General features: G+C 35.0%; 1 protein-coding gene across 3 annotated transcripts in view; it reads right to left on the bottom strand.

The window, feature by feature from the left end:
* Nucleotides 1-1,522: 1,522 nt before the first annotated feature.
* Nucleotides 1,523-13,744, bottom strand: part of LOC131067284 (ankyrin repeat-containing protein At5g02620) — a 41,834-nt gene continuing 29,612 nt past the window's right edge. For 2 of the 3 annotated variants that reach the window (XM_058002238.2, XM_058002236.2), the window contains 2 exons: nt 2,592-3,100; nt 1,523-2,327 (listed from right to left, as the gene is read on the bottom strand). In XM_058002238.2, coding sequence (XP_057858221.1) covers nt 1,686-2,327; nt 2,592-3,100 — 1,151 coding nt within the window. In that variant the 3' untranslated portion in view covers nt 1,523-1,685. The remainder of the gene's footprint in view (nt 2,328-2,591; nt 3,101-13,744) is intronic. The other variant, XM_058002237.2, reaches the window with a different exon arrangement.

Genomic DNA, 13,744 nt, shown 5'->3' with positions numbered 1-13,744 from the left:
AAATGAATGATTACAACAAATCCTTGCTCCTTCTAAATGACTTTATATATACATCTAGTACAAAGTAAATATTTGAATATTCACTATTTCAAATTCTCTTCTATTACTCTGACCTTTAAAAATTTATATACTTTCTACAAATAATATCAATACTAATAAATTATTAATATCCAAATTAATACTTTTATATTAATAATTTAGGTAATTCATTAAATATTCTTAATAATTATATAATTTTTCCACAACATTATGTTCTAGACCTTCATCAATGTTTATAAGTAGGGCATTTGTATGTTATACTTGTATTATACATCTTGTAATCCTTTTCATAATTTTTGAATCACACATTGTATAGTAATGTAGGGAATAATTTGATATGTAGGTATTGGAAGCTTCAAATGTGCCAATTCTTGGAGTGGAAGGAATGAGATTAGTTACATTTATGCATGACATGCTTTGTTGTATGGATTGAATTTTATTTTATAACTAAACAAAGGTTGGCATTTTTGGTTTGTGCATATGTTTATGTTTTCAAGTTTTACTAAGAAATTGAAAATTTCTATTACTTGATTAGTTTGAAAATCTCATCAATAGTATAATCATATTCTTATTATAATATTGTATTCATTACAATATAATTTTAATCTAAATAATTCTCTTGCGTATTGATTTTTCTAAGAGAATTTCTTATATTATATCTTGTATTGTATATTATTTGTTGATATTTCAAAATTTAATTAATTTTATATTAACACTTTTTTTAATTAATTTCCCATTTTTAAAAATAACATGTAACTTGCTAACATCTAAATTAAAACATATCTCATACTTTAAGATAAAATAAAGCAATTGTGTAAAGTTTACTTTAAAATATAAGCTATGTTTAAAATATTAATTAAAAATTTAATATAGAATTAACTTAATAAATAGTACAGATGTGCCTTACAAAAAGATAATAGAACGTATATGAAATTTTTATTATTATAGATAATGAACAATCAAATTTTCAATGTTAAAAAAAAAAATTATTATTTTTAAAAGAGCAATTGTCTTATATATATTTCTTTTAAATGATAGGGTCTTTCCAAAATCCTCTTTATTCAGAATAAATTTTTAATAAATTTCTTTTGTAACAATATCTAAAATATTCTTAATATTACATTTAAAAAATATTAATAAAATATTTAATAAAAAACAAATTAATTACTTTAAATTTTTTGACAAAGAAGCATAAAAAGATCTCATACTTTATTGAATATTTAAAGAACAAAATTACAAAGCTAAAAATCACTTTGGACCAAGAAGGTTTGGAGATAAAACAAAAAGAAGGGAGGAACATAAGAGTAAGGCAAAACTCAACTAGTTGTAAGGAGGGACAGCCCATCAAAAATGAAAAGAAAAATACTTGTAATTTCATTTACAAAATTTTAATTATATGAATTTTATTTATTTTAAATTAAATCATGAATCAAATGTTTTTTAAAAAACAAATATTTGTAAAAGGATTTATCTATTCCAACCAAAATTAAAACATCAAATATTATTATAAAAATGTTATAGCATAATATTATTCATAAGAATAATATATCGATACTGTTCATGTACATAATACAAAATGCATTTGATAGTACCCTAGATGTTTTTAAGAAGGTGAATCCCAATAAATTTTAAATTGTACCTCTATGTCATGGTTGATGCACCTTCTTAGCCAGGGAGACGCGTATGAAGTTTATGGCGCGTATGAACTCATTCACCAATGGACGCACGGGTTCATACAAGGTCGATACAAATGCTAGCGCCTCCTTTATGAACTGGTGCCTTTTGCGAGTCCCAACCAAGTGGGCTTTTCCTCGGAAAAATAGCAGTACTATCCATATAGGAAGATAGCATACCATCACCCACACAATCACGGCCAACCATAAACACTTGGACGCCACTACCATGTGTATGGCTGCACCGAATGTCATCCCTGTTGACACCAAGGCTACCCGCAATGTGTTCATGCTCAGATCAGTCAGAAGAGGGTCTTCATTTTTGCTATAGTAAAGAGAATAAACAAGGAGAAGTGCAGATGCAATGGAAAAACAAAATGCCAAAGCATCAAATAGCACCAGCACTTGAAAGATTGGGGAGTTTATGTCCGCTGAATCGTGCTTTCCTGGCAAGGTGAAAGCAACTTGGAAAGCAACCGTCGCCAGTAACACTGCATTTACTGATATGATGTTGCTACTCCATTCTGATACTCTGCCTTCAGGCAGTTCACCTGGTTTAAGAATGCGATTCCCTTGGTTTGTAATGCCACCATGGCTTTTCAGGAGATTCTGAATCTGTAACCATATAAGTGATTATTGAATTTAGTTTCGGACAGTCATAAATGTTTTAAATTTTTAAAAATAGAAAATGGCAGGAGCTAATAATCAACCACGTTTTCAAAATAGTGCAGTGCTTGTTCAAACAGCCATGGACGTATTTCCATTTTTGAAAAATATGCAAATAGCTAATAACTAATAAGCCTCTAAATGAAATTAACGATGAGAATATCTTTTAATGAATAAATCAATATAATTATTATTTGCTAATAAATCACTCACAGCCTTAAAAAGTTGAGGATCTGAGGGTTCCAAGTCATATGCTATATCTAATGGAGTTTGTCCCTTGACATTCGTGGCGTTAATGAACTTTTCCTCCATTAACTGCTCCATGACATCTCGGAAATTATGTCCCAGGTTACGAAATATTTGTGCTGCACAATACACGGCCAAATGGAGAGGATTGCTACCATTACCGGTTACCATGTCTGAACAATCACTACAATGATGGAGCATCTCACGCATTAATGCTGCATTACCGTAAATAACTGCTGCATGGAATGGATTATATGTGTTTTGGTCCACCATGTAACACACCGATCTGTCTTTTTCTATAAGCATTTTGTAGATTTGACGCAGATCTCTGTACCTTCTACGTTCTCTCATTAAATAAATAGGAGGTGGTGATTTTGGCATTGGCCAATGTGCAGCAACGTGTAATGGTACCCTATCGAAGTTATCTGGTTCTTGAACAAGTCCAGGTATGTGCGCAACAAGCTCATCAATCACATCTGTAACGAACAGAAAATAAATTCGTGAGTAAAACCACCCACATAATCTAAATTACACGCAAGAAACAAAACAGAAAATTTGAAACCAAAAGAAATACAAGCAAATGAGAACAACCCGCACAAATAACTTTCATTCAAGCTAGCGCTAACACGGAAGTGTTTAAAGTATTGCGCAATTTTTATGTTTGCGCCATTGGCCGAAGGTTTAGATGGGCCCGTTGCAAAGTAAAAGAGGAAGGCGACACGTGGTAACCCACACATATTTTGAGAAGTAAATAATTTCACAATGGTGTGGTATTGGCCATTTGGGAAACGGATTCAGTTGGTCAATGACTGTCCAAAAAAATTAAAAAAAGTTCTTAACCAGTCAATAGAAAAATTATAAGCAGACTATCAATCAGTGTCAAAAAGAGATCCTAAGGACAATGAAGGGGTTGAACCATTATACATTTTAATCTGTCTACAATGGGCAGCTTGTAGTGTGAAATCTTTCAAGGTATTAATTGAGCCTCTAAATTGATTTTTGACTTCTAAATTTGTGTAGACAGCTTAGCCCAGAAATTTTCACTAAATCTGTAGTTCCATTTCTCATTCAAACCAGATTTCGTGGACAAAACCAGATTTCGTCGACAAAGAAGGGCCAGATTTCGTGGACAAAGAAGGGAGCGACTGTAAATAAATCTTCTTCAAAGGAAATACTAGAAAAGGATAAGAGGATAGCCAAAGACAATCTTTGAAAAAATAACATTGAATACGAATACAAAGTTTCATAGATAATTCCAATGGTTCAACCAAAGACTGCACAAAAAATCACAAAGGATTTATATTTGTTACTAAGAGTAAATTGAGATTTAACAACCTGCCAAGGTAACTAGTTCATTGTAGTGAAATCCACTAAATCCCCTATCTTACAAATTCCTTTTTTAAACAAAAAATAAGACAGTTTTAAAAACTTGAGGCTAAAGGATGCCCATGATATTGAATGTGCTTATTCCACCAAATAGATGAGGTGGAAAAGCTAAACCCACGTTGAAGATATGCATCTCTCCATCTAAAAGATGGTTGGTATGTTGCCCTGCCTTCCAAATCGATTGCAATGGAGAAGAAGCTTTGATGGAGAAAAATGATGAATGAAGAATTCTATCTAACTAGCCCACTACCTGCCATTTCACTTTAATTGAAGCAAGGTTGATTCTGTTTCATATAAGGATTTTCCAAGGTTTATCACCTTTGATAGCTCCAATAATCCATTTTGTAGCTAAACAAGCCCCTTGAGTTTTCGGATCAATTAACCGTAGACCACCTTTACATTTGGGCTAAATGCAATGAGTCCAAGAAGTGGCAATAAAACCAATACTACCATCCCACTTAGTCAAAAAAAACTTATGAGTAATTTTAATAAGGTTATCATATCCTTTATTGGAAGGAATCCAACATAATGAATAGTAAACATGAATGGCAGGGAAGATTCTGTTAGCAACTTGGATTTTGCTAGTTAAAGACAAAAATTTATTACAACAATTAAAAAGTTTAGCTTTGAGTCTATTGACATACCAATTCCACATCTCAGAAAGAGGAACCCCTAGTCCAAAAGGTATTTCAAGATACCTCATAATTTCTCCGTGTTTTATTTGTCTCCATTATCGAGGGATCCGGTGAAGAATAGGCCTTGCTTGAATCATCAAGAATTTTTATTTTATCGTGAGAGAGCTTCGATATAGAGACAACACAATATAGCTCCAAAATATCCATCGTGCTGGAGATATCTTTCTGAGAAATTTTGTAAGAATAACAAACCGTGATTCAACATAGTGAGAGTTTATAACAATAGCATTATGAGGGATGTAAATTCCTAAGACGATCTTCATTTTTTTGGCAATTTGAAGCATGTAACCCAAAGCATCAGTTGTAATAACATAGAGATAAGGAGCTAGGGGACATCCTTGTCAAATGGATCTTTGTGAAGGTAAGGAATCAATCATCCTATTATTGATAATAAGTCGAGCATTAGCATCTTGGAACAACATGTGAACTTGGGCTCAAATTTTAGGGCCAAACCCCAACCATTGAAGCATCTTGATGATGAAATTCTATTGAATCCTATCATACACCTTATCAAAATCTAGTTTGGCATGAATAGCATTTTAATTAGTTTGTTGGGCCCATTAACAAGTTTCCCATGGTAGAATCATATTGTAAAGAATATAACTGCCAGCAATAAATCATGTTTGTTTAGCACACAAAATTCCTTGCACCATAGGTTTAACCCTTATAGCTAGGGCTTTTGCTATGATTTTATATGATGTGTTAAGCAGAGTAATGGGCTGCCAACCAGAGATAGTATCCTCCTGTTTTTCCTTTTGGAAGATGTTTGATAATGCTCCCACTTATGTGTGGTCATAAGGATCCTTTCTCAAATGCCTCAAGATACAAGCAGTAAAAGTCTTCCTTAATGTGCGTCCACATAGCTCAGTAAAATTCCATAGGGAGCCCATCACTACCTGGACTTTTATAAGGGGTCATAGAGTAAAGAATATTTTACAACTCTTCTAGAGAAAGAGATCTATCCAGGTAATGACTATAGTCAAAGTCTATTCTAGGGAATCTTGTATATCCTTCCATTGATCATCTTTGAAAATATTTTCATAAAATTGTTTGAATAGGTTACATATCTCAACGGGCTCATAAACAAGTGTATCAGAATCATCTTTTATAGCACGCTTATAATTGACAGAATTAAAAAAAATTTGGTACCCTTGGTACCCTCTTTTATCCAATGTAACCTGGATATAACTTTAGCTCCCTATCCTCTACAATCATCAATTTTCCACAATTGATCTTCAATAGCAGCAATAGAAGTACGTAGATTAATATTTGTAGGGTTAGCATTCAAAAGTTTTCTGGCATGAACAAGTCTCCCTTAGGGATTTTTCTTTGTGTTTATATTGTCAGGCCATTTGTTTGCCAAATGAACGAGGGAAATTAGTGCATTGAGTAATGGAAACACACCACCAATCAATTCAATATTCTCCTTCAATAGGCTTAGGAAGAGAGTACCAAATTTCCTCTAGAGCAGCCAAGCAGATGGGATTTTTAAGATGGGAAACATTGAGCTTGAATGGGAGAGATTTGTCAACATTATAAATTTGAGATAGGAAAAAGTTGCACACAATGGGATAATGGTCTAAAAGGGTAGATGAGAGATCCACCTGAACATACAACCCCAAAGGATCAGGGACCAAATAAAGGCTGGGTGAAAAATAATATCTGTCCAGTTTGTTTAATCTTTTGTCTCCTCTCATTCTACAATTTGACCAAGTATACCAATGTTTAGAGTGGCTCAAAAATTTATCATGTATGGGGTCAACCAGTTTGTTTAATTTTTGGTCTCCTCTCATTCTTCAATTTGACCAAGTATACCAATGTTAGAGTGGCTCAAAAATTTATCATGTATGGGGTCAACCACACCCAAGGTGCTGCGACAAAATAACCAAATTTGTCTCTACTGAGATTAGTTCTTCTGGTCCCGTTGCGATCTTGAGAGTATTCTACCATATTAAAGTCCCCTCCTAATATCCAATTTGGATTTGTAAAATTATTGACCATCCAATCCCAAAGTTGGATTTGATCTTTGGAAAAGTTGGGGGCATATATAAATTAGAATCCAACCAATTGTCCATTGATAATGTTAAGACACCAAACATGGTTGTGGGAGGGGTTTTCACCCTTATCAATCACAATTTGTAACCCGTGATGAAATCCCAATAACAATGCCTCCTTTTCCTTTCTAGTGGGAAGTGTGCAAAAAGGAAGCTTCTTTCCAAATACAATGTAAGAATTCGTCAAGATGAGTACTACTAAGCTTGACTTCTTGAAGATTCAATAGAGCATCAGGTTTCTACTGCATAACCATGTCTTTGACTTTATATTTATGCTGACGGAGTGATCCCTCTGACATTCCAAGAAAGGAGTCTAAAATTCATGGTGAAGAAGAGTCGTCACCTCGAGCTAACATGGTAAAACTATTGTCAAGAGTTAGCTCATGTTCCTTGCATTGTCAATCTTTGGAGGCAGAGGAAGGAGACCTGGATCTATGACAGGAATGAGAGGCATCATCAACACGAGGTTAAGGAGAGGAGTGATGAGGAGAAGAAGAGTGACGAGGGGAAGAAGAATGACAAAGAAGAAGAGAAGGTTTATGCGCATAATGGCTGGGAGGAGAGAGACGTGGCTGAGGAGAAAGTTCATGAGAAGAAGGTTTCCAGAAGAAGATTTATGAGAAGGTGGTTTGGGAGAAGATGGACAATCAAAATTAGGTGGTGACCTTGGTACCATAAAAGTTGTTCCAAATAACTTGTGTGACCAATCTAAGGATAAGTACACACCTATCTTGGTTGTGAAATCTCTTGACAAGTAGATTGCAAAGAAGGCAGGGAGATCAATGACTAATATGTCTTGCAAGATAGTGCAACTAGGGAATGCATGCAAGGTTAATTGGAATTTTTCTACTACCCATAGTATCTTAATGGAAGTGCCATTGAATTGGATAACCACCTTAGCCACATATTCATATTGTATGCCAAGAAGAGTAGCTACTAGCTCCTAAATCTATCAGGTAATTGTGAACTAAGTGTCTCCTATAATTAAGAAAAGATAGCAATGAGGTAGCTTACTGATTTTGCTTGAATCTTCTTCCACCTTGGGTTGAACCAAACTTGAAGCTGATTTTTTGTTAATTGTTGCTACAATGTTTGGCTGATTGATGCCCTTTAGTGCTTCTTGAAGAAAACCTCTCTGAGATGGAATACAAAGAGCCTCCCACATGGTAACATTTAGGTTGGACTTCTTCATTTGTTCTACTATGTTTAAAGGAACACCAACTGATTTTGATGAACCTTGAGAAACAATAAGGTCTGATTTTATTATTGGAGTGATTTGAGACTATGTTATTTCTTGTTGCTATGAAATATATTTTGGTTTGGATTTTGGATAACAAATTTATCTATTGCGCCTGGGAAAATAATATGTGTGGCCTCTTGTAAAGTTAAATCTTGAGCATTCATGGAAGGTGTAGCATTCTCCATAGCTCTCTTTTTTGATCTTGTGTTTTGTGCTATGACATCACTACTTGTCTAATTTATACCAAAAATTTTGCCTCTTACCAATTGACAAAAGTAAAATCCCCTTGCATGTGAGATTGATTGCAAACACTTGATTGATTCGGATCATATTGTTGGCTTGAAGTTGTTTGTTCATTTTGAACAACTAGAGCTTGAACAGGCTCTCCATTTTGACATACAATATGATTGTGAAGTTGATTGCAAGGACGACACCAATTTTGTTCCTGAGGAATATTTTTTTGCATTGGGAAAAGTACCTTTGAGTTATTTGCATTTGCAATATTCGCACTATTCAAGGGATTCACATGACTCCATTGATTTTGTCCTTGAAATGGCGGTATATTATGTTGCTAATTTTGATTTTGTGCTTGATAGGGTCCGCTATTCTGAGCTTGCTTCCACTTAAATGTCACCAATTCATTCCCAAGGTTCTATAACTTAGCCTTGACCTCATGAAGCTCATTTGAGGATGAAGAAGATGCGGATGGTTTTCTTGTGTATGCAACTGGTATAGGAGCTAGACTGGGTTGTTGGGTGGGAGCTTCTGGAAATTGAGGCATTAGAGGTCTTGGAGCTATTTTCCTAGCTTGTATTAAATATTTTTTTGACCTTATGGCTATATCATATGCATTTGGTATAGTAACTCCACCCATGATCGTATCATGACAGCTACATCACTATTGACGGCTCTTTTAAATAATACAAGAAATCATGATTGGGAGATGGATTTACTAGAGAAGGGATTCTATCCCATGTGTTTTGAAATTTGAAGTTAAAATCTCCCATGAATTCTTGAGGTACCCTTTTAATGATAGTTAACTATTCAACAAGTGATAGATGATCACTTTTGTCTTCAAACTGTTCACATAACTTTTCTCCTAGCTTATCCTAATTGTGAATGGAGTTGGGCTATGATCCTTCGTAGCAATTTAAGGCATTTCCCTTTAAAGATATTGCCAAAAGTTTAACAACAACATCATCTTTAGTGTCATTGTGGACATAACAAATATTTGTAGTATCTTGAATGTTCTCTATGGGGGTAGAAATTGCTTCACCAGTAAAATAGGGTATAATATTCAATCTAGCCACTAGTATGTCATTTATTTGGGCTAAAATGAGGGGGCTTCCCTATTGATGTTAACAAAATCCTAATTTATAGGGACGGTCATGTGAAATAATGGTCTATTCAAATGAGTGGTGGGAGTCCTAGATTGTGATGGCCTACTAAATGGAGGATTAGAATTAGATCTATGGGATGAGGTGATTACAAATTCAACACCCCTAACTAGTGATAATGAAAGTCTACTTCTCCTTCTTCTAGAATTTGAAATTGAAAGCTCTAAATATTGAAAAGTACCAAGTTAGAAGATACTCTTATTTGAATTGTGGGCATGAAATCAACAACTAGTCTTGAACGAGAACTGGATTTGTTAAAAAGGTTGTCGAGTGCTTGAAGGAAGGCCTCTTCAAGGCTAAGATGCTAAGTGCAAAATTGTTTCTTAGCATGGAAGTTGAAATTATTGGGCTAGAACTACTTGACCAATGGATTTTCTTTGAAATATCTTGAAAGAATTGTCCCATTGGGTATGCTAGAAACAGTTGTTAGAAAAATTTGTACTCTTGTTGAGCTATCAACTCAAGAACCTTGTGAAACATAAAAGAAACCTTGAAGTGTGGGACCTTTCTCAATATGGTTTAATTTTTTAAGAAGGGCGACTTCCTTGCTAATCTAGATGCAAGTGTTGAACCAACCAATAGTTCAGAAAGTTCCATTAAGGCCTAATCTAATGACTTGCAAAGCGTAAGGGAGAAGCAAATATAGAAAATGAAAAGAGGTGATGTACCAAGACGAGAATTTGTTTCTCCCTGCCTATGATTGCACAAAACACTAATGAAAGATCACCAAGGTATACATAGATCTCTATCCTAATAAAGATCTACAAGGACACATATGAAGGTTAAAACTTAGTGGCATGCTATAAAGAACAACACGAGACATTCACAAACAACATCCATAAGCTTATTTGAACACAACATACAATCTGAAAATTAGAGGAAGAATGCAATCAAACAAACAGGTAAGATAAATCACGTAGCGTGTCTGAATAAGAGAAGAGGTAATAAGATAAACTTTATTAATGTAGAGGCAATTAAAAAATTTACAATTATAGAGCATAAGTGTTTGTTAAAGAAAAGAGAGGAGAACCCTTAAAATATGTTACAAATTTTCCTTTTAAAGATTAGGCATAGCTGAGATGAGCAACTAAGTTCAAACCCTAGCCGAGTTAGGGTTAGCCAGAAAGACGATTAGACAAATCACGTCAGGGATCTGATCATGTCATGTAGCGGGCCAGGCTTAAACCACACACACTAAGAAACGTATTAAGTGTAGACAATGTCCTAGTCAACTCTAAGTGTTTAACACTTTAAAGCCTAGAAGTGTATTCTTAGTGTGACAACACACATTAAACAACATATTAAACCTAGAAAATGTTAGTCAACTCTGAGTCTTTAACACTTTTAAGCCTAGAAGTGTAAGCTTAGTGTGTGTGGTTTAAGTTGTTCAAGGCGTGTACATATGATCCTCTAGAAGGAAAAAAGGGTCCCAATAAATTCCCTTCGAATTCAATGATGATGAAGCCCATGCAGGTAGACAATGTTTGATATGGAATCCTTTGTTAGATAATGGGCCACTTGTATCCATAAAGGGGCATGGCTCACCTTGGGATTGCTTTTGCATAGCACAAAAAGTAATAATGGAGTCGTCTGGATTGTTTGATCGAATCAAAGAGGTTGTTGGGGTAGGTTGGAATTGAATTTTTCCTTGAGTGCTTGAGAATGATTGACCATTGATGCAAAGTTGTTGTGCACGATCAGACAATGGAGATGTTTGTGAGGGTCAACATAATGTCATTTTAAACAATAGGATGATTCAGAAGAATGTTGAGTTCATGAAAGCTCTTAGTTAGTGGTTTCTGTCTTTTTTTGTGTTGTAGGCTAGATTCTTTTTATTTGATCTGGTGGGGAGCTTCCCTTGTTTCTATTACTGCTTAGTAGTTGTTAAGACTTTGATTTGCTACTGGTTCTATTTTTGTTGGATTGGGATTCAAGCCCTTGTAAAACTCGTTTATCTTAATCAAAAACATAATGTCATTGTAAAACGTGACTGTCAATCACCTTTGATCGATGATACCCGTGAACTAGAGAAATGGGAATTGCCCAAAATCGCCAAGTTTGGGCGATTTTCGAGTCAAATGAGGGTCGCCTAGTCTACTGGGCTTGGACTCAGGCTCGGATGAGTTTGGGCCAAAAACTCACCTAAAATTGCACTTGGATAAATTCACCTAAAATCACCAAGTTTGGCAAGTCTCGACTCCCAAACTCGGTCGATGTAATGCAACTTAAAGACAAAAAAGAACACATGTTTTATAATGTTTTTAACTGATTTTTTTGGTTTATATTTTGCTTTACCCCTAAAAGTGAACTTCATTTCATTCATTTCACAAAATAGGAGGAGAAAAGGTGAGTTGTGAAGAGAAACAAGGGTTCATTGAAAAAAACCAACAAGGAGGAAGCTCAAGATTTCATCCATACATCACATTGGGGCTTCATTATACTTTCGTTTGATGCATCAAGAGTTGGAAATGAAGAGTTTGCCGCTCATTTCAAGCTTGTTGTAAGAGGTAAGACCGGTTTTTTGAGTTTTTTTTGTTTCTTGTAAGCAAAAAAATCATTTTCTATTCATTTCATTTGAAAGTTTTACAATGACATTACATTTTCTTTCAAAACCTAATGTAGGAAGGGTTTTTAAATTTCTTTTTAAAAAAAAGTAGGGTTTGAAATTTTGATCAAACCCTACATTTCTTTTAAAAAAAATTTACAAATCCTACCTTAGTTTTTTTGAAAAAAAAAAGTACAATTTTTTTGATATTTATTATTAATGTCCAAGGGGTTGAGCTTAGTTGGTTAAAGCATTGAGTTCTCAATGTGGAGACCCAAGTTCAACTCCCATGAGGGACACCTTTGTGTAGAATTCTAAGTTGTGACTCTTGGTCTTCCATTGGTTGTTTAAAGTGGATTTCTAAGTTGTGACCCTTGGTCTTCCACTTGTTGTTTCTAGTTTGGTGCTCGAAAGGAGCTAGTATTTGTAATAAGTTTGCTCAAAAGGAGATGGTATTTGTAATAAGTTTGTAACGTGGATGCTCGAATGAGCAAAAAATGAGCTTGTGATTCTATGACAATGCACAAATTCTCAAATATTCTTTTTGTATTTGTAATAATGTCCTATTGTGGAAACCTTTACTTTCTTATTTGCCTCAATTTTCACATTACAATCATACAATGTTTGCTTCTAGACCCCAAGTTAGAAAGGACACCGCTTGGAAATTTCATGAAGATTTTCCTGGGCAAAAAAAAGGACCGACAAAGTGTAAATATTGCAAAGCAATATTCCATGGAGGCATATATAGATTGAAATACAATATTGCTGACATATGTGGCCATGATGTCGAGCCATGCGCAAAAGAAACTATTGAGGCTACACATGAGTGCTATGTGGCAATTGAAGCACTTGAACAAAAGAAGGAAATCACAAAGAAGCAAAAAGATGATTTGGCAGCCATTGGTTTAGGTTGTGTTGGAGGGCCTTCTTCCATGCCTCTATATCGTCCCAGTGCTAGTGCTTCTGCTTCTGTTAGTGCTACTAACATTGCTCATGGTCCTACTCCTAGCACTACCAGTGGTAGTGGGAGTGCTAGCATTGGTCCTAAAATTTGTAAATCTAGGTTGGATTCCTACTTTGAGCCTCTGCAGACTGCAAAAATGCCACATTCCTATGTGATAAAATAGAGGAGGTGATACATGAGGTGGGTGAGGAGAATGTGGTGTAGGTAGTCACCGACAATGCAACAAATGATGTTGTTGCAGGTAAAATTTTGATGGAGAGGCACCCATCTATACTTTGGACTCCATGTGTCCCCATTGCATTGACCTCATGTTGGAGGATATTGAAAAACTCCCATGGATTAAGAGACGTGTAGAAAGTCAAAAAAATATTTGCAAATTTGTATATAACCATTCATGGGTATTAGCTCTTAGGATGCAATACACAAAGTAGAGAGAGTTAGCTTATCCTAGAATCACTAGATTTGGCACTAACTTCATTACATTACAGTCAATGTTTTGCTGTTAAGGTAAAATTTTGATGGAGAGGCACCCATCTATACTTTGGACTCCATGTGTCTCCCATTGCATTGACCTCATGTTGGAGGATATTGAAAAACTCCCATGGATTAAGAGATGTGTAGAAAGTCAAAGAAATATTTGCAAATTTGTATATAACCATTCATGGGTGTTAGCTCTTAGGAGGCAATACACAAAGTAGAGAGAGTTAGCTTGTCCTAGAATCACTAGATTTGGCACTAAATTCATTACATTACAGTCCATGTTTTGCTGTAAGGTGGCCTTGAGACATATGATTGTTGGTGAGCAGTGGGCTTCCTCATCCTATGCTGCTACCACTGCA

The sequence above is a fragment of the Cryptomeria japonica genome, chromosome 7 (assembly GCF_030272615.1).
Source record: "Cryptomeria japonica chromosome 7, Sugi_1.0, whole genome shotgun sequence".
Lineage (NCBI taxonomy): Eukaryota > Viridiplantae > Streptophyta > Pinopsida > Cupressales > Cupressaceae > Cryptomeria > Cryptomeria japonica.
Note: the sequence above shows the minus strand (reverse complement) of the source record. Positions and strands in the feature narration are given on the sequence as shown.